The sequence below is a fragment of the Phocoena sinus genome, chromosome 20, assembly GCF_008692025.1.
Source record: "Phocoena sinus isolate mPhoSin1 chromosome 20, mPhoSin1.pri, whole genome shotgun sequence".
Lineage (NCBI taxonomy): Eukaryota > Metazoa > Chordata > Mammalia > Artiodactyla > Phocoenidae > Phocoena > Phocoena sinus.
Window position 1 is genome coordinate 25,486,391 of NC_045782.1, and position 21,371 is coordinate 25,507,761.

Consider the following 21,371-nt stretch of genomic DNA (forward strand, 5'->3'; position numbering starts at 1 on the left):
CCCAGCACAGCCAAAAATAAATAAACTAAAAAATAAAAAAGAAGGGGTGGCTGCTGCACAGAGCATTTGAAGACTGGGCAAGCAGGCAGTTGGTGGGACTCAACCTTGCACTTCCCGGGTCTTCACCCACCTGCACTTCCTACAAGTGCAGAGGAAGCCAGGAGGCCTGCTTTTCTCCAGCCATGCATGTTCCATGACTTGGGGTGGAGTGGCGCAGGGACATGAGTGTGTGTGGGGGAAGCACAGTGCACCTTGTTTCCAGCTTATGACACTCCCTACGCACCTGTGACGGGGCAAGGGTGGGGGTCAGTGTCGCAAGGTCTGAAATCCAGTTCACGCAGGCTTTGGTCTTTGGCGCTGTGAGTACATTTCTGGCCACGCTGTTACTTGTCTGCACACGGAGGTGCTGTGACAGCAGTGGGGAGAGGCTCTTAGCCCCCGGGAGAGCAGGTGAAGGGGACTCTGCTGCTCTGTCTTGGGGACAGTGGTGTGGTGGCCAGGGGGCCCACACGTGCCCTGACCCCTGAATGGAAGTGATCTGCGCCATGTCACTGACTGCCAGCGGGCGTGGCTCTGAGCCGCTCTGCTCTCGCCTCTCAAGTTCACCTCAAGGAGGCAGGTTTCTTGCTGACTCCACTGGCAAGACACGCGCTGATCCGCAGCCTTGGAATGAGAGGCCTTGCTAATCCAGTCGCAGCCTCTGCCAGATCAGGAGCTGCCAAGTCAAGTCAGGGCCATTTTGGGTACTGGTGCACCATCCCAGGGCAGCATGCTGGTCCTGGACACAGGTCACACTTGGTGACATCCGGCAGGCTTTTCTTGGGCTGCAGCCGGAGGGAGGTGTGTGCTGGGGGGCTCAGGGAGGGACGTGCGGACTCCACACCCCCGCCCCCGAGTGGCCTCCCCACATCCTGCCCATCCCAGCCGGCCCCAGCGGACAGAGGAGGGAGCAGTACTCTGCATGGGGGAGTGGCTGGCCCCAAGCCACAGAGCTATTTAGGGGCAAAGGCACCGTGAGTCCACGTCTGTCTGTGCTTTCTGATGAACCGAGCCATCTCCCAGGATGGGTCAAAGTGAGGGACGAAGGCCAGAGCAGGAGCCTGGAACGGTGTTCCAGCTGTCTCTGCCCAAACCCAGACCCAGTATTAATTGGCATACTGATAATTCAAGGGTATAGACCTAAAACATGCCTCCCCCATGACATGGCCTCTGCAGCCATATCCCATAACAGAATAAATGAGGCGTGGTCTCTGGCTATCCAGAATCTCTTTAAAGATGCCTGAGTGAGATGTAGTGTTGACAGGAGCCCTAGCCCTGAGGCTCATTAGTTGTTTTGTCATTGAAGGAGTGCTCTTGGCAGGAGCTCGCCATTCAGGAGGACCGAAGTGGTGGAGGAGGGAAGGGAGGGAAAGGAAATGGGGTGGCTGGCTGCCCAAAAGTTCCTGGGGCTCTTGTCCATAGCCAGAGGCATTCCTGCCTCCTTGGGGGACCATCTGCTGCCCAGGAACCCGGTGGGCCATGGGAGACTGAACCCCACCAACCTCCCGCCAGCTTTCTGGCTGCATGACTTTGTGTATGGGTGTTGGGGGCAGATTTCACCTCTGACCCTCCACTTCGTCATTCATAAAATGTGGCGCGAGCTGATGGGTCAGTGGAACATTGTACTTGAGGCCAGGAGACCCAGGTCCTGATGCAAAACTCTCAGTTGAGAAGCACACAGTCCCTTGCTGTCCTTTGAAGCATTTACATGCTTAAGAACTTGGGCTTTAGAATCAGAAGAGTTGGGAGGTGAGATTCCGTTTCATGTACTAGTTGGGCAACCTTGGGCAAATCATTTAGCTTTCTGAGCTTGTCTTAAACTGTCTGGAAAATGGGGTTACTAATGATTCCACCTTCACACAGCTATCTTTTTTTTAAATTTCTTTATTTTATTCTTTATTTTAGTTTGGCTGCATTGGGTCTTCATTGCTGCGTGCAGGCTTTTCTCTAGTTGGGGAGGGGGGGCTACTCTTTGTTGCGGTGCGCGGACTTCTCATTGCAGTGGCTTTTGTTATTGTGGAGCACGGGCTCTAGGCACGTGGGCTTCAGTAGTTGTGGCACTCGTGTTCAGTAGTTGTGGCTCACGGGCTCTAGAGGGCAGGCTAAGTAGTTGTGGCTCACGGGCTTAGTTGCTCCGCAGCATGTAGGATCTTCCCGGACCAGGGCTCGAACCCGTGTCCCCTGCATTGGCAGGCGGATTCTTAACCACTGCGCCACGAGGGAAGCCCCACACAACTATCTTGAGGATTAAGTGAGGTGATACACTGGCAGGGCCTTGGCGAGGGGGTGGTCCTCCCGGCCACTCATCACTGTGACTAACTGGTTACTCAGCGGGCAGGGGAGGCCTGTCTGCCAGCCCACGGGACTGCGTTTCATTCGCCCTCTCAGTAAATGGTAACAGACAGACCCTTCCTAATGTTTACAAGTAATGGATTGGGCTGGCTTCTCGGTGCTGTGCTTTACCCATAGTTCTGTTGACAGCCTGTTACTGGGTGGAGAGAGTTGTTGGAAAAGAGCTGCTTTGATCAAAGTAATCTTTATAGAGGACCTTTCAGTGTATTTGGTCCACAATCATAGACAGCACTTACTGGGCACCTTGTCTGGATATGGCACAAATGAAGTGTGTGTGTGTGTGTGTGTGTGTGTGTGTGTGTGTGTTTGTGTGTGAGACAGAGAGAGAGAGAGAGGGAGAGGGAGGGAGGGAGGGAGAGAGAGAGAGAGAGAGAGAGAGGCGGTGGCAGGTGGGGATTTGTTTTTGCCTTGAAGTCAGTGTATCAGCTGAGTAAGGCTCAGGACACTTGAAAATTCTCAGGGTTATGACAGATTCCCAGCCGCTGGAGTTGAGAAGGACTCTTTCTAATATAATCTTTGGTTAAGCCTTTTCTTTCTCCTCCTCTTCTTCCTTTCTGGGGGTTTGAATGGTCTTTTCTTGACAGTATTTAACACAGCCTCTTGAAGGTTATATATGTGCAAAGTCCATTTTTAGAGGATAATTTTTATTTCTGTCTTTGAAAGTAAACGTTGCTCATTATAGACAATTTGAAAAATATAACAAATAAAAAGAAAAAATAGTCCCTGTTCCCCACAACAGTCCTTGTTAGGAACCAGGGGTGTTTATCTCCAGTTACTCAGTAGTTAGTACTAAGCATCTTCTCCATGCAGGCTCCTTCTAGAAGCCAGGGATGCAGCAGCAAAGAAGACAAGGTCCCCGTTCCCTGGAGCTTACATGCAAATGGAAGGAGGTCACTGACAAAGGTCAAACAAATACAAAAGATAATTTGGGTGGGGGGAGATAAATTTTGCAAAGGAAATGAAACAGGGTGGTTTGATAGGTGGTGAGTTGGGGCAGAGGAAAGTCAGAGGGTTTGAAGATGTGGCATTTGAACTGGTGTCTAAAGCGTGCAGAAGGACCAGGCAGGCAGAGAGCAGGGGGAAAGTGTTTAGGTGGAGGGAATACTAAGGACACAGGCCTTGGGGGAGGGAGGTGCCCTGCTTAGGGCAGTTGAGGAGCAGAAGGAAGGCCGGCATGGCTGGGCATGTGCGGTAAGGAGGGGCCTTGAGTGTTACCATGTGTGGCAGTGCAAAGCCTTTGGAGGGTTTGAGGTAGGGGGTGACCTGCATAGGTTTCTGTTTTTAGAGTGTTTCCTAGTGGCTGTGTGGAGAGTGCATTGTGGGGACTCCAGTGGAAGGAGGGGAACAGTAAGGAGGATGTGGAGAGATGCTCAAGGGAGATACCGTGCCAGCTTGGATGAGGAGGCAGTCTTTTTACTTGATTTTTTTTAAAGTATCTGGGATCATAGTATCTGTCTATCTCTCTATATATTTTGGCTTGCGGCTTGCAGAATCTTAGCTCCCCAACCAGGGATCAAACCCGGGCCATGGCAGTGAAAGCGCTGAGTCCTAACCACTGGACCACCAGGGAATTCCCCACAGTATCTATACTTTATATTTGAGTTTACGTGGAGACTACTGATTGCTTTCCAGGCACTGTGCATTATGTTAAGCACTCTATAAATACCTTGTCTCATTCATGTCTCACGTAGCCCTATGAGGCGGGCATTGTAATCTCCATTTGCAGATGAAAAAACTGGAACTAAGAGAGGTAGGTTTAAAAAAAGGAAGAAAATTCACCAGTAGTTCCTGTCCTCACAACAGACCTTACTAGGAAATGCGGAATATTTCTTTCTGGCCCTTTATTCTCAAACACTCAAGTTTATACCGTATAGGTGGTGGAATGAGAATCAAACCTAAGTCTGACTCACTTCACAGCTTAACCACTACCCGGTACATTTTAAAACCTTACTGTGATATTAATGTTATTGTATACGCATGTCCCCAAATATACTAGCTCAGCTTGTAGATCAGTCATCTATTGCCATGACAGTGTTTACCAAACACTCACAAATACTTGGTGGGTTTATTGTTCACTCGTCTGAAATTGCTGTGGGTTGGTCAGGTAGCTCTGCTGATCTTGGCTGGACTCGCACATCTCAGGAACAAGTGATCTGGGCTGACCTAGACTGGCCTGCCCCACGTGCCCTTCACACCCCCGAGGAGGCTAGACCAAGCATGTATATATGGTGGTGACGAAAGTGCTACAGAGAACCAGCGGGACATGCAAAACCTCTTTAGGCCCAGCCTCAGAACTGACACTCTGTCACTTCTGCCACAAGGCCAGCCCAGATTCAAGGGGTGGGGAAATAGACTCAGCCTGGAACTGCAGAGTCACGTGGAACAGGACATGGGCAGAGGGAGGGATGAGACCTCTGGCCGTTAGGACATTGTTGCCTTTGCAGAGTGCTTGTTGGACAAGTTAACAGGTTCCTGCCATCAGAATAGAGACTAGCTAAATCGTCCTCAGAGTTCAGAAAGCCTGCATCCTGAGGGTGTACTTTTGAGGCCTTTATTTAATCTCCGTACCTCGTATGGTAACACTTTACATACCCTCGAGTGTTACTGCAGTCTTCTAAGTTAATTGGCACCCTGTAATGTAAGGATTCTTGGAAGCAGGGTGTTTTGCAGTGAAGGGAGCCCCGATGATGGTTCTCTTCTGAAAGCAGTTGGTACAAAGAGGGTCAGAAGTGCTATTTCAAACTCAAATTATGACTCTCTAGGGTCAAAGAGGTCGTGAGAGGCAAACAAACCACAGACTGGTTATGGGAAGGAGAGGAAGATGATGAACCAAACTGAATCACAAGGAATTTCACCCATCAGTTCTAATAGAGAACCCACGGGCCCAAACCAAATCGTTTTCTCTCTTCTCAGCATTCTTTATAGAGGATAATGTTCATCAGCTGGCCGATGCTCGTCAGTGGTAACACTAGGATATGGCGTCTGTCCTGACAGTACGGCTGTGTTTAACTTCCTGAATGGGGAGCACATCAGAAAGGTTGGAGATGCTGTAGTTAGTCTTGAGGGTTAAATTGTAAACGTAGCTACAGTTTATTACTTTGTTGCAGCCATAAACTAAAGAAATAAACCATCAACTTCAGATTGGGACACGGAACACAGATTGTGGCTGTACCCATTCATTGATGACTTCTAGCTAATCAGCTAATTGAACATGAGATGCTAAATTCTTGTTAAGTATGTAAGAATAAAAAACATCCTATCTTCAGTTATGCTATTTGGAGGTTTAGGCATGCCTGCTCTATGACAAAAGTGGAGGCCAATTTTGGGTTTGAAGGTAAAACTTCTAATCTTCTAGATTTAAGCTCTTTGTCCCACCCTTTCCACCAGAAATCCTCCTTGGCTCTCCTGGAAGTGACTTTCATTAAGATGCTTTTAAAAAGAAGAAAACAATGTTCCAGCAAACTGCAGTCTACACCGTGGGGTTGATCCTGTCCACCCCTGATATTTCAAAGAAAGCCTTGGAGAAATACCAAGCTCAGACTTAACAAATACAGGAAAAAACCACATGATCGTCTCAACAGATACCAAAAGAGTCATTTGAGGAAATTTAATATGTGATTTCTGATTTTAAAAAAACAACTCTCAGTGCAGTAGGGCTGGAAGGGTTGGAAATGCCTTAGCTTGTCAAACTGTTATCTGCTAGGATTCTATAATAGACCTTAAGGATATGAAGCATTAAAAGTTTTTTCATTAAAGTCTGGGACAAGCAGGGACCTCCAGTCTCATCCCTTTTACCTATTGCCTTGCAGAGCCCAGCCAGTGCAGGGAGGTGTTTTTTTTTTTTTTTTTTTTTTTTTTTTTGCGGTACGCAGGCCTCCCACTGTTGTGGCCTCTCCCGTTGCGGGGCACAGGCTCCGGATGCGCAGGCTCAGCGGCCATGGCTCACGGGCCCAGCCACTCCGCGGCATGTGGGATCTTCCCGGACCGGGGCACGAACCCGTGTCCCCTGCACTGGCAGGCAGACTCTCAACCACCGCGCCGCCAGGGAAGCCCCTGAGGTGTTTTTCTAAGGTAGGAATTATAAACATTGAGGCAACAACTATCTCTAGAGGCAGAAAAGATTATTTACCTAGAAAACTCAGAGAAGTTAGAACTATTAGAACTAATAAGGGAGTAAAGTGGCTGGATATAAACCCAGCATTTTAAAACCAGTAGCTTCTTATATGTCAGCAGTAACCAATTAGTAAGTCTAACAAGGGAAATTTACATTAGCAACAATTATGAGAAAACATTGAAGGGATAAACTTAGCAAAAAATGTGAAAGTTTAAAGTGAAGAAAACTGTGAAACTTAAAGATGTAAGAAAAAGAACAAAAAATAAAAATGGGGAGTATACTAAGGTTATATTGAATATTTAAAAGGTATCAGTTGTCCCTAAATTAACCTATGGCTTTCATGCAATCTTCATTCAAAAATTCCATTAATAATTTTAAATATAACTTAATATATCCTGAAATTCATCTAGAAGAGTGTAAGAATACTGAATAAAATTTTACGAAAAGAACAATAAAGAGGGAAGAACTTGCCCTATCAAATATCAAACCTTACTTACCATTATATTAAGACACTTGGAGAATACTGTGTAATGCCCCTTGCATGTACTTTATACAAAAATAAATCTTAGGTGATTCAAAATCCTAAAAATATAAATTAATTATAGTTGTATTAGAGAAAAGTATAGAGTAATATATGTACACACACGTATGTACACACATGTATATGTATACAAACATACTTGTATACGTGCATGCATATAATATAATTTGGGGATAGAGAAGGTATGAAATTAGAAGCCATAAAGGAGAAAATTTTAAGACATTATTACCATATTACAGTGTAAGATCTTGTCAGTAGTGCAAAACTCTATAAGCAAAGTTAGAAAACAAACAGTCTGGGAGAAAATATTTTCTACAAATAAAACAGATGAAAGGATTATATCCATTGTCTATAAAGAGTTCTTTCTATAAAGAATTCTTACAAATGAATAAGCAACAAAATCCATTTAAAAAGAAGCAAAAGATATGAAGAGGGTGGTATACAGGAGAAGAAATGGATCCAATGGACATGTGAGATGCTCAGTCTCACTCGTAACAAGGAAATGTAAATTCCACAATAGTGATATTTGTATATATCAGATTGGCAATATTTTAAAAATTCATATTGTACAAAACTGCACTCTTAGAAATGTTGGTACAACTATAAATAGATAAGATTCAGCAATGCTTTTAGAAATATAAAATATACATGTCTTTTGCATGAACAGTCTCACTTCTAGACATCCCTTCTATAAAAATACTCACATATCTAAAAATCCTTCCATTGGGGAATGATTAAGTAAATTGTTACATATCCAAGCTATGGAATACTACTCACCCTTTAAAAAGCACAGAGTAGTTCTGTTTGTACTAACATGGGAAATTGCATATGGTATACTGGTATATTGAAAAAGTAATTTAAGATCTGTGGGTAGAATAATCCTATTTGGGTTAAATCATTTATATATAAAAACCAAGGATTGAGAGGTTCACAGCAAGCAGTTAAGGGTGGTCTCCTCTGGGAAGAGCAGCAAGGTAGATTGGGGGCAAGGGAGACACATTTCTGCATTTGTTGAAATTTTGCAATGAACATCTTTGGTAATTTAAAAAAATTAATGTAGGGCTTCCCTGGTGGCGCAGTGGTTGAGAGTCCGCCTGCTGATGCAGGGGACACGGGTTCATGCTCCGGTCCGGGAAGATCCCACATGCCGCGGAGCGGCTGGGCCCGTGAGCCATGGCCTCTGAGCCTGTGCGTCCAGATCCTGTGCTCCGCAACGGGAGAGGTCACAACAGTGAGAGGCCCGCATACCGAAAAAAAAAAAAAAATTAATGTAATGATGCATTCTTAACTTGAAAATTCTTATATTAAAAATTTGCAAATCCACAAAAGGTAGGACAAAATAATAAAGATCTTCCTCCCTGTTACTCAGTGATACTGCGGACATTTAGGAATAAAGGGGAAAAAATGAGTCCAGCAGAGTTAATACAGTAGAAAATATAGACAAACAAGATGATGCAAGGGTATCTTGGGAGAAAAGAGACCCATCTGTGTTTCTCATGTACTTTGCTGGTTGCTCTGTGATGCTGGGGAAGCTATTGAAAGCCATTGACTCGTCTGGGGTCCAGTTAGGTTTTCTCTGTGCTGCAGGTAGGGCTGACCTACTTCCACTGGGAGAAAGGGCTTGAGAGAAAGAATGCAGATAAAGCTTCTGCCTAAATGTGAAGTGTTATTGTTAGAATGTTCATGAATGAATGTCAGCGCCCAGCATCTCAGAGGGCCCCCGTTAAATGAGGAGTATTCTTTGTAGAAGCAGAACTCTGAAGTAGGCACCACCGTGAGGAGTGGGGTGGGGATAAAATAGAGAAAACATGAAAGACCATGTGGTCTGGTAGAGGAGGGGGTGTGTGTGTGTGTAAACCTTAACATGTATAAATCAATAAGGGGGATTTAAATACAACATAATTAACAGAATACTGAAGTACTAGGGAAGAACTTGAAGTAACTTTGAGCAATTAGATTTGGGAAATATTAATTAAGACATGCTTCCAGAGGGGAGCAGAGGGTGTATCTACCTGTGGGTGTGTGTATGTGATGCGGGGGTGACGCATGGGGCGTGGTGGTTGAACTGAGAGGGCATTGGGTAGCTTTATTATTAAGTTCAAAGAGAGTTTCTAAAGGGAAGGTAAAATACCTGTTTGACTCAGATATGGTCCATTTTCTAAGGCAATGTCGAGAGGCACAAGATCAAATTTAGCTTGACCCCATCCAGTGCAGAACTCAGCAGCCTCTAGAAGCTGGAGCTGAACTGAGCGTGGCTAATGAGAAATCTCCATCCTCTGCCAATGCCTTGGGACCCATCTCTTCCTCTTTGGCAAGCAGGATACAAAGAGAGCTCAAAGCAGAGTGGGGACCAAAAGGTCCCCAGAACGTTCATTCTGCAAGCTCCCCACCTGCAAGCCTTTCTGGAAAACAGACGAGCCTGGTTTCACAGGTTAGCCAGAAAGCAAGTCGATGGCTTTGCCCTTCAACCCGGAGTAGTTTCTAATGGCACCTACAGGATACTCCGCATGGCGTCCAGCCTTCAGCAGTGAGGGAGAAGAGGACTTGTGCTAAGCCGAGCTGAGCTGTATCCTCTCATTTCTTCTCTGGGCGTGAAAGGGGTGATTGTAAAATTCAAATGGAACTAGAAGTTGAGGTTCAGAGCTCCCCACATAAACGCTGCAGTCTGTTATTCCGAAATGCAGTCCACCCTCTTTCGAGGACCTTTGTGCGTTTCAGTGGTTTGGTTTGCAGAACCGTCAAGTGGAAGTTAGATCATCTCCGTTGCATCTTTTCCATTTTGCTCAGTATTCCTTGAATGCACACATGGGTTAGCACCACAGCCTGGTAGCTCATCTCCTGTCTCCAGTCCTGCCCCCTTCAGTTCACTCCTCACACTTCTTTCCACACTTCAGCTCTGCTTCTCACTTCAGTGCTCAGAACCCCTCAGTGACATTCAAGGCCTTTTATAACATCCCTACTGCCCACCTTCCTTGACCACGTCTCTTGCATTTATGTCTCTCTCCTTTCCATCTTGTGTTCTGATACAGCTACCCAAGACTACTTGTGGTTCCTCAAAAATGCAACCCTCTGTCTTGTATCTGTCCGTGGATTACCGTTTTTACTAATTAATGTGTGTCTCAAGACGCCGCTATACCAAGCATCTTCTCTAGGAGTGTTCCCTAACCTGCTTCGGGTTATGTCCTTTCCCCCTACACTCTGGAAGCACGTGTGGTTTCCTTTCATCCCTTCACTATATCTCACTGGCTAGTTTTGGTCTGATTCCCTGACTCACCTGGAAAACACCTTAAAGGTAAAAAAGAGTACCTGACACATAGTTGGTGCTTCATGAATATGTTGTAGGACGGAATGAATGCATGTATTTTTTAATTTAGTTTGTGAATATGTGTATGTGGGTCCTTGTTTTCCCTGATCTGACATGAGAAAAGCCATTCAGCCTGCTGTGCCTCAGGAACGATGTTAGAGTCACATTTAAGTAAGTTTAAGACTCTTGCCCTCATCCTCATACTTGAGCATCATCAAGTAGCTGTCTCCTGGGCCTCCATAGAGTGTGCATGAATTAAAACTCCTGTGTTGTTCCAGGCCAGCTGTTGCCAGCCAACCGCAATACTCCGAGCCCCATTGACCCTGACACCATCCAGGTCCCGGTGGGCTATGAGCCAGACCCGGCCGACCTTGCCCTCTCCAGCATCCCCGGGCAGGAAATGTTTGACCCTCGCAAACGCAAGTTCTCTGAGGAAGAACTGAAGCCACAGCCCATGATTAAGAAAGCTCGCAAAGTCTTCATCCCAGATGATCTGAAGGTAAATTGGAACTGGTAATTAGGCTGTGGGCAAGTGGAGAGTGGGATCAAGAGGCAGATTAAAAGGGTGACCCCAGGAAAATCACACAAGCTAGTGAACAAAGACTTGTGATTTCTGATCCCATTTCTTGGCACGTGACGAGGCAAGTTGCTTCCTCTCTGGGTGTCTTCTGAACTACGCCTTCCATATCTTGATAATGCATAGATATAAGGAAAAGCAATAAAATGGAGTGCTTTGCAGCCCATGAAGGAAGCAAACCCACTACTATCTGCAAGGAAACCTATGAAAGCCTAATAAAATCAAACCAGGATCTTTCAAGGTTGAAAAGAGAAAAAAAAATTACTTGGGAAGGGCATCTGGACCTCATAGTCTCCAAGGGTTACCTTTCCTTTGGGAATTTAACACTAATTAACTGCTTCCATTTCTCTGTAGGCCTCAGGGAGTAACAGCCAGAGACAGGACCTCTCTCCACATTGCCAGACTTGGATGCTAGGGTGGGACTTTTAAGGAAGCTGGTGGGTTTCCTGACACTATTTATAAGTAATATTCACTCTGTGTCTCAAGTAAAGATCACCTGAGTATCTCAACAAAAGGTTAATTTGGGGTTGGTTTTTCTCTACTGTGTTGAAGGCACACATTATTTATAAAGGAAAATAGCCTTACCTTAGGAAATCAGATACAACTTAAAATTAATCTGACACATTTAATGATACCTTAGGAAGAGAATTCTTTCTAAACTTATGCCACGCCTACTAATACCAAAATAGAACCATTTTTGATTACCCATTGCTTAGAATTTTTTGTGTTTATGTTGCTTTCCAATCATATGGACAATAGAGATATGATTGTATACATTCAAGGCATTGGAAGCAGACATAATTTCTAACTGCTGACCACCATTTCTCAAACCTAAATATGGTTCACATGAAGAGACACTCCTGTTGGGAAAATGGGAGTTTGGGACATTGCCCTGGAACTGATTTAGACCATTTACTTCTGCTTTTCACATATACAAAGAGCACTGGAGGAAAATGTACCCGGCAGATTTAAGTCACTGCTGTCATCCAATACCTCAGATTACCTTCAGTGATGCAGAATCATAAAATGTCCGGGTTTTGGGACTTCCCTGGTGGTGCAGTGGTTAAGAATCCACCAGCCAATGCAGAGGACATGGGTTCGAGCCCTGGTCCGGGAAGATCCTACATGCCGCGGAGCAACTGTGCCTGTGCACCACAACTACTGAGCCTGCACTCTGGAGCCCGCGAGCCACAACTACTGAGCCCGTGTGCCACAACTACTGAAGCCCACATGTCTAGAGCCCATGCTCCACAACAGGAGAAGCCACCACAAGGAGAAGCCCTCTCACCACAACGAAGAGTAGTAGCCCCCGCTCGCTGCAACTAGAGAAAGCCCGCACGCAGCAACAAAGACATAATGTAGCCAAAAATAAATAAATAAATAAATTTATTAAAAAATAAAATGTCGGGTTTTAAAAGGGACCTCAGAGATTCACTGGACCAAAGTGATCATTTTACTACTGAGGAAATGGAGACACAGAAAGGTAGAGGTGAGCACTGCTAGTTAGTGTAAGGCCCAGCTTCGTCCCCAAGTCGGCTAGCTTCCAGAAAGGTCACTGAAGCACGTTGGCCCTGACAGGAGCTACATCGGGAGCCTTTGGGTGACAAACCAATAGCTGTCACCCTGAGAATCAAAACAGGAAAGTGCATAGTAAAAACACCAGAAAATTGAAGCTAGTCAGGGAATCGATGGTTAGACTAAGATGGGGTAAGAAAGGGGCCCCGTGGGATTAGGTCCTGGGTGATTAGGCATCTTCTTTCAGCTCATGCTTTTCCTCATCTTGTGTTCTTAGCCATACAATTCTCTGTGCATTTTGGAACTTGCCTCTTAAACTAAACTGGGGAGCCCATTCAGTAGGGATTTCCTCTTGAATGGAGGCAAGTTTGAAGGGATGCTGCTGAGTAGTAGATACAACTTCCAGCCAGACCTGCACATGGTCTCCAAATTTACACATTTAAAGCAAAGAGCAGGCTTACTTAATTACCCTGGTAACCTCAGCCACAAAGAGGCCACGTGAAAAACGTCTGTGCTGGAATTATGCACGTTACTGCCACCATGGCTGGGCCTGGCCTTCTCACGTGCCAGTGAGGGGAGCGGGCAGGAACACTGTCCTGCCAGGTGTCCCTGGATTCCTTCAGTTGTGAGTAAAGTCTCAGGCCCCAGAGCATGAGCAATGGTGAAGCAAGAAGCAGAGCTGTAAGATGTTTCTCGTGTGGCAGGAGGACTGAGCTGGGTGGGGCAGGTGACCTCCAGCCCCAGATGAGCAGACCGAGTGAGTGAAGTGGCTCTCCCTGCCACTGCCTGCACTCTCTCTCTGGAGCCATTCATTTGGGTTAGCGGGCAGCCCCAGGAGGATGAAGGGGTGGCATGCTGATTCCTAGCTGAGAATCAGTTTAATCGCCTTGGTGTCTTTCAAACACCCATTCATTTACTTGATAAATATTTTTCAAATGCTAGTGTCTGCCAGGTCCGATGTCAGGGCCTGGGGATTCCAAGGTGAGCCACTACTGACATTGTTCCTGCCCCCAAGTGAGAAAAAGGGAGTGTTGACATGTCAGGGGGGGCCTGCTGGGCAGAGGTGTCATCAAACACCAGACCCTCAAGAAGATGGGACTGGACTGAGGAGTTCTTTGCCAGGTAGGGGTACCTCCGTAGCCAGATGGCATCTGCCCCTGGGAGATAGAGGGAAAGGGTACAGGTGATGTATCAGCCCCACTCAATATCCTGCTCTCCCCGCCCCCCCCCCCCCATTTCTGTGCTGACAAAGGTGGGAACGCTGGTTTTTCTTGTCTGGGACAGTCCTCCTATCCTATCCAGTCCTCCTATCCTCCGGTCCTATTCCCAGCTCCCCTCCCACCTGAGATGGTCCCCATTCCACACCTTGCCCAGCTCATCTGCACATGTGGACAGGTGAGGCTGGGAAATGAAAGCACCTTAGAAGTGAGAAGAGCTCAGAAACTGGTTGCTACACTGAGGTCAGCTGGTGACTCCCCTGGTCCTTAAGACCCGGTCACAAACCACCAAGTCCATAGCCTACGGTGGTACCGCTTCCCCATCCTCCTGCGTGCTGCACACAGCTTCTCCTTGTTCTCATGTAACCCTTCTCTCCCCGGCCCCTGTGTGCGGGTTCTGATACATCCTAAGCCAACCCCTCTTTCCAATCATCTTGGAAACTACACTCCTGGGAACACTAATGAGTATGGTAGATTCACAGATTGACCAAGGGGGTGGAATTGGGGCTTACAAAGTAACGCAGACAACTTGCATCAGAGCTGGAGCTTTCACTCTTGTTAATGTGCCTTAGGCTGTCTCACCCCTGTGGAGTCTTGTGCTCTCTCAGCTCCTCCCAGCTTCTCTGGGCCAGCGCCCTAGTCTCTCACCCCTTCCTCCCGCCTCTGCACCCTTTCTGAAGGAAAGCAACAAATCCTGCCCCAAGCTTAATTATCCAGGTATTTTCCAAAGGACAACCTCCTCTCTAAGAAGAATTCTGGCACTAGCTATTATGAAGATCACCTTTTTCACTTTGTTACACATTATTATGAAATGTATAGCAAGCTGGGAGTGGTTTATAAATAAGAGAACAGTACTAGCCTGTGAAGGGCAGATAGAAGGTGCTTGCATATGCTTTCTGTCTCACACTTCCTGTCTTTGTGCTGGGCAAGTGTTGGCTCAGGATAAATGGCAGGGATGGCACAGACCACTGACCTTGGACTTTGCTCGCAGCCTTGGCCTCAAACCATGTGACCTCCTCCAGTGCCAAATGCCTCTTGGAATCCTGGGGGAGGGGAAGAACTGGCTCACTCACTTATTCTGGGTGGCACATAACTGCAGGTATTAGCTTTGCTAGGATTGAGGAATTTACTGTTGCAAGTTGTTGAAAAAAGGGGGTTGCAAAACCCACCAGGTGGCACCATAAATGGAAGAAGACTTACATTTCTTAGTCCTCCTAGGAAGGTTTATCCCTTTTTTGGCAGTGATGGGGGGGGGAGGGAAAGGAGGGATTGCTTTCATGTTGACCACAGTTAAACATCACTTAGGCTAAGACAGCCTAGAAAACAGTTAAACAGGAAATTCGAGTACATTATTTAAATGTTAGCCACCAATATGAGTATATTGAGCAGTGGCAGGTGGAACTTTTTAAATTTGCTTTTAATTGCCAAAGTATACATGCCCATTATAGAATATTCTAGTAGTTCAGAAGGATATAAAATAAAAGGTGAAAGATCCTACCTCTCTCCTTGGCTCCCTCCTTCAATCCCCTTTCCAAAGCCACCACTTTTAATAGCTGCGTATAAATCTTCTGGGCCTCTTTCTATGAATATATATTATTATAATTTTTAAACCAAAGTGGGATGAGGAACCTATTGATCTTCAAATTGCCACTGTTTCTACCCACATAGTGATATGTCGCTAGCATCTTTCTGGTTCAGCTGGATCATTATTTTTAACAGTTGTGTGAATTTATCATGATGTAGTTATTAAAGCTCCTGATAATTAGGGGGGTTTGCCCATTATTTTCTATTACAAACAATGCTGCAGTAAAAATTTTGTGCCCGTGTGTGCGCACGAGCGTGAGGACTGCGCTAGGGTGCGAGCCCAGAGGCACGGTGCAGATACTGCCTGGTCGCCTTTCAACAATACTGTATCAACTTATTCAGGAAGGCACGCTCCCAGGGAAGAAAAGGGTTTAACATTTCCAGCAAAGAGAGGGAAGGAGTTAGGCTTGTCCTTCAGGGAGTGCGGGAGGCTAGGCTTTGCTGGGGGACGTGCGCTCTGTTGGGCGGGAGAGGCGGCCCGGCGAAGGGCGGGTGCCCTCGGCTAGCAGAGCCGGAGCCGGAGCCTGGGACGGGAAGCCCGGTGGGGATGCGGGACGCGGGCCGAGGTCTAACCGCGTCGGTGTGTGTTTCCCCCGCCCCGAGCAGGACGACAAGTACTGGGCGCGGCGCCGGAAGAACAACATGGCGGCCAAGCGCTCGCGTGATGCGCGGCGCCTCAAGGAGAACCAGATCGCCATCCGCGCGTCCTTCCTGGAGAAGGAGAACTCGGCGCTGCGCCAGGAGGTGGCCGACCTGCGCAAGGAGCTGGGCAAGTGCAAGAACATCCTGGCCAAGTACGAGGCCCGGCACGGGCCCCTGTAGGCCGGCGTCCGCGGGCGGCCTCAGGCCCCGGACAGGGGTCTCCTGGTTGATTGCACCGCACCTACCGACCTTCCTGACATCAGCACTTTACCAGATGCATCAACAGGACGGACTCACATTTTGGCGTGGGTGTGTGTATGTGCTTGTGCTCATGTGTGGTCAACGTGTGTGTGTGTGTGTGTGTGTGTGTGTGCGCGCGCGCACGCGCGCTCATGCGTCCCTTTGCACTTGCCATTTTGATAGCCCTCCATCGTCTTTTAGTTCCAAAATGAAAGGTGCCATGTTTTTACTGGACTGCGGAGACCTCTCGTGGGTTTCCTGACCCCCTTCCTCCTCCACTCCTGCCCTTTCCGCGTGGCTTCATGTTGGCACTTACCTACTCTTCCAGGACCCTCTGGTGGGGTTCACTAAGAAGGGCCCTGGTGAAATAGTAGATCTTGGTTTTCAAGACCACAGGCTCTTGTTTCTGTTTAATCTGTAAGTTACCTTGCTAATAAGGTGCACAGAATAATTTAGCACTACACTGCAGCTCCATTCAGTTACAGGTTGCTTCCCTCCTATCTTCAGTTTTGGTGATAATCGTCTTCAAATTTAAAGTGCTGTTTAGATTTATTAGATCCCATATTTACTTACTGCTGTCTACTAAGTTTCCTTTTAACTCTACCAACCCCGGCAAGTAAGAGTACTATTATAGAACACAGAGTGTGTTTTTGCACTGTCTGTACCTAAAGCAATACTCCTATTGTACGCTAGAGCATGCTGCCTGAGTATTACTAGTGGACGTAGGATATTTTCCCTACCTAAGAATTTCACTGTCTTTTAAAAAACAAAAATTACGGTAATGCATTTGAGCATGACCAGAACATCCCCAGGACAGAGAAGCAGAGGGAAATGCCAGGTCTAAGAACGAGGGGTTAACTTATCAGTATACAGCCAAAAAAATGCATCTTGGAACAGTTTTTGACATTGATGTGTTTGCTTTTGTTTTCTCCTTTTTCCCATACCCTTAGCCCCCAGTTTTCTAGTTAACTTTTTCCACATCCCTCTTGATATTCAATACAATTCAATTAAGATTCAGTTTTCCCCATTTTTTGTAATATATATGTTTTTGTGAATTATACCTTGTCGTTTTTAAAAATCAGTCAGTTAAGTTAATAAGTTGATGTTTTGTAAAACCCTTTTTCCTAGTGGTGTCATTTTTGAATGCTTCATAAATTAATGATTTTGGAGCTTATGTTTCTTATTCTCTGTTTGCTTTTGAACGTATGTGCTCTTATAAAATGGACTTCTGAAAAATGAATGTAAAAGACACTGGTGTATCTCAGAAGGGGATGGTGTTGTCACAAACTGTGGTTAATCCAATCAATTTAAATGTTTACTGTAGACCAAAAGGAGAGATTATTAAATTGTTTAATGTTTATACAGAGTAATTATAGGAAGTTCTTTTTGTACAGTATTTTTCAGATATAAATACTGACGATGTATTTTGGAAGACATATATTATATATAGCAAAGAGAAAAGGAAAACTATTCCATGTTTTAAAATTATATAGCAAAGATATATATTCATCAATGTTGTACAGAGAAGAAGTGCTTGGGTGTTTTTGAAGTCTTTAATATTTTAAGCCTATCACTGACACATCAGCATGTTTTCTGCTTTAAATTAAACTTTTACAACAGTATCGAAGCTTGCTGTGACAAATTCTGCTCTAAAACATCAAAGGAGCTTTCTTATTTCCTATTAGGTCTCAGAAAGAAGTCACTTAACATCACCCAAAAGCACAAAATGGATGTTAGTCAAATATTTATTGGACGATACAGTGTTTTTCAGGAAAAGCATCTGCCACAAAAATGTTCACTTCAAAATTATGAGTTCCTGGAATGGAACATCACTGCAAGCATCCCAAACAATTCTGTTCTCCTCTGTGACCACGTGCGTCTGACGCAATATAAGGTTAACATTGGTGCTATGTGGATGGTTTATCATTTGATAGATGTTTTGACTTTAAAGACAATTGTTCTTTTGTGTCACTAACTTGGGTCGAGAGATTCTGCTGTTGTTGCAAAGAAACATTTTCCGCAAGATTAAAATACCCTTTTAATCAGTGGGGTTTTCTAGTTTCCTGTGTCCAGAGTATGTAATTCTTTAGTGACCTGGTGGTCTCCTTGTCAATCCGTCAGCAATGCTTCTCTCATAGTGTCATAGTCTTGGAAAATCTGAATAGTAAAATATTCCTGCTAGGTATCCATTTTGTCCCAAGCTACAGATTATGGTGGGAGATGGGAGAGTATTGGAATTGAAATACATTGTTCAGGTAAATAACCAATAAAATAACAAGACCTTTGGCAAACTTAAGCAGAACTGAATAAGTGTTATTCAGAGAAACAAGTGGACATGGAGTTGGCCTTTTTATAGGTAAAGAGACGAATTGCCGCAGAATTGTTAAATCGTCACTAAAACAGAAACAAATGACATCTTTAAGTGGAGAAGTGTTGAAGGATTGTACTGAAGACCATCTAAATTCATTGACGTTTAAAATGGTAGCTGAAAAAACTATTTGAGTACTGGTCTTTCTGAAATTAGGTTGTTTGTATCAAATGAGCATCATAAATGTTTTCTGCAGAAGAAATAAGATCATAATAAAACATTCTTTGGCGTGCCAAGGGAGGTCTCAGAAACCTACCTCGTCTTAAAAATTTTAAAACTTTGGAGTCTGTATAGGTGCCTTATATGTAGTTTATTGTCACCACACACATGAGCACTCAACCCCTGGACTCACTGCCTTCTGTCCAGGGCAGTCAACTAGTAAATAAAGCAGTTCTGCTAAATGGTATGGGAAGCCCGGCCCAATTTGGAATGACTTGGATCATCCAGGGTCAAATGAGTTCTGCAGACTGAAGCTATTAAAAGAGTCCTGTTGTAATTTTTCACCTTTTCATCATAAGCATCTTTCAGAGATTAATTACTTGGCCATTAAAAATGAATCCAAATCATATTATGCCAACATCATTTAGACATGATTTGGAATGAGCGGCCTAGAACATCCTGACAAGGTCACATCATCATTTCTTTTGACTAGACTTGCGAAGAAAGGCAAAAATTGGTCAGCCTATCCTTCTGCTTGTGCCGCCTTGAGGACATAGGTAGGGAATGGGAGGGAGGTAAGTGATCACTTCCTCCCCTTGAGAAAGTGGCCACTTTTGACCATTCAAAACCCACAGTGAGCAGGATAGTGACAGGCCTTTCATCTTCAAATATAACAGACCACTGTGAAACCATCCTTTGAAGCAGAAGGACCATTTGTTTGAGGAGCGTGCAGACGGAATTCTGGCATTGGGTGGGGAGGAAGCTGTATGAGAAAGCCCAGAGAGAGGTTCCTTCCAACTCACCAGTTTTGTGAGGGAACTCACAATAATTCTGAATGTACATTTGAAAGGTCTCGAGTCTGTTTTCAGAAGAGTCAAGAAGAATTTTAAGTAGAGTCCTTCCCACCTCCCACCCCCACCCCAAAGTAAAACAAAGGTCATTCTGTAAAACGCAAGGAGTTTATCTACTTTTCCCCTAATGTTCCTTTTAGGAAAACTCAAACTTGATCAGCGTTAGTCAGACCAATCCCAGAAGGTGGTAGACACCTGCTCTCAGTCCGCCAGCTTCCTGCTGAGGGCTTCTAGGCCCCCACTGGGAAGGCCAAGATCTCCTCTAGGTTTTCTCTACAATTAACAATGTCATTTTTAAATGAGCAAAGCCATGTCTTCAATCTTGATGCATTGGATTTGGCAACTGAAGTCAGTACATTTTGCAAAGGGCCAAGTGTATGTAGAGGAATGTGTGTGCGTGTGTGTGTGTGTGTGTGTGTGTGTGTGTGTTTGTGTGTGTGTGTGAATAGTTAAGGCATAAAATCTTTCATTTTGGAGCACCTTACCGAACATAACAATAATCACTGTTATCCTTTTGGCAACACCACAAAGATTGCATCTGTTAAACAGGTACAAGTTCACTTGAGGTCAGTGTAATTGTACACCATGGTATTGGTGGTGTTTATTGATGATAAGTCCAAACCTTTATCTGTCTGTTATTCTTAATGTTTAATAAACTTTGGATTGTTTCCTGTCTTTCCTTTATTTTTGTTGACAGTCTGCTGGAAATTAGATTCTGTTCCCAATTCTATCATAAAGAAGACATTGACAGAGATTAATTACATAGATGATAAAGTAATAATACTATATAGTTAGTGAAAAATCAACATTTATTGAGTACTTACATGCCAGGCACTATGCTAAACACCTGCATGGAATATTTTATTTAATCCCATGTCAAGCCTATGAGGTAGGGACAATTGTTATCTCCATTTACAGAAGAAAGATAGAAGGTTCGGGAGCTTAAGTGGCTGGTAGAAGTGACAGAAAAGAGTTCTGATCCATCAAATGAGTGTCATTTAGAGTGGTGGTTCCCAAAAACCAGTCCAAAGACTGTTTTCTTGTTGGATGTATGAGAATCACCTGGGACCACATTACAAGACTGCAGATCCAGTGATGCTGAATCAGTACATCTGGGACGGGGCCTGGAAATCTGAATTTCTTAAAGGTTCACAGCTAACTCCCATGTGTGGCCAAGTAATTAGAGCCAAGGATTTACAGACTTGACCTTAATTTGAGTTCATGACCTTGGGGGATCCATGTAGAAGCTTCAAAACTTCCATAATTACCTGAAACTGTATGCAACTTTTTGTGTATAAACATGTATTTTTCTGTAGAGGAGATCCATAGCTTCCCCACCCTCCAAAGGAATCTGTGACGCAAGATGGAACAAAACCCCCTGATTAACAGGAAGGCTGATGTAGAATGGTGGTTCCCGGCCCAGGCAGCCCATTAGGATCACCTGGGGAGCTCAAAACACTGGCGCTCATGTGCCACGGTCCAGGCCAAGGAGCTCAGCATCTGTGGCAGGAGAGAAGGGAGCTCTGGTGAGGAGTTCAGTGGTTCAGATCTGTCACTTAGCGCGTGTGTGACCTTGAACAGCTACTAAGCACTTTTTTTTTTTTTTTTTTTTTTTTTTTTGCGGTACGCGGGCCTCTCACTGCTGTGGCCTCTCCTGTTGCGGAGCACAGGCTCTGGATCCGCAGGCTCAGCGGCCATGGCTCACGGGCCCAGCCGCTCCGCGGTATGTGGGATCTTCCCGGACCAGGTCACGAACCCGTGTTCCCTGCATCGGCAGGCGGACTCTCAACCACTGCGCCAGCAGGGAAGCCCGCTACTAAGCACTTTTAAACCTAAATCTCCCATCTGTGAGAAGGTCAGCTCTCCAC

At 45.2% G+C, this 21,371-nt stretch overlaps 1 protein-coding gene across 3 annotated transcripts in view; it reads left to right on the plus strand.

Moving 5' to 3' along the window:
* Positions 1-20,187, plus strand: part of HLF (HLF transcription factor, PAR bZIP family member) — a 54,745-nt gene extending 34,558 nt beyond the window's left edge. Inside the window, exons 3-4 of one of the 3 annotated variants that reach the window (XM_032617750.1) lie at positions 10,629-10,849; positions 15,847-20,187. In XM_032617750.1, the coding sequence (XP_032473641.1) occupies positions 10,629-10,849; positions 15,847-16,065 (440 nt within the window). In that variant the 3' untranslated portion in view covers positions 16,066-20,187. Of the gene's footprint in view, positions 1-10,628; positions 10,850-11,281; positions 12,015-15,846 lie in introns of those variants that run through there. The other 2 variants (XM_032617751.1, XM_032617752.1) reach the window with 2 other exon arrangements.
* Positions 20,188-21,371: the final 1,184 nt, after the last annotated feature.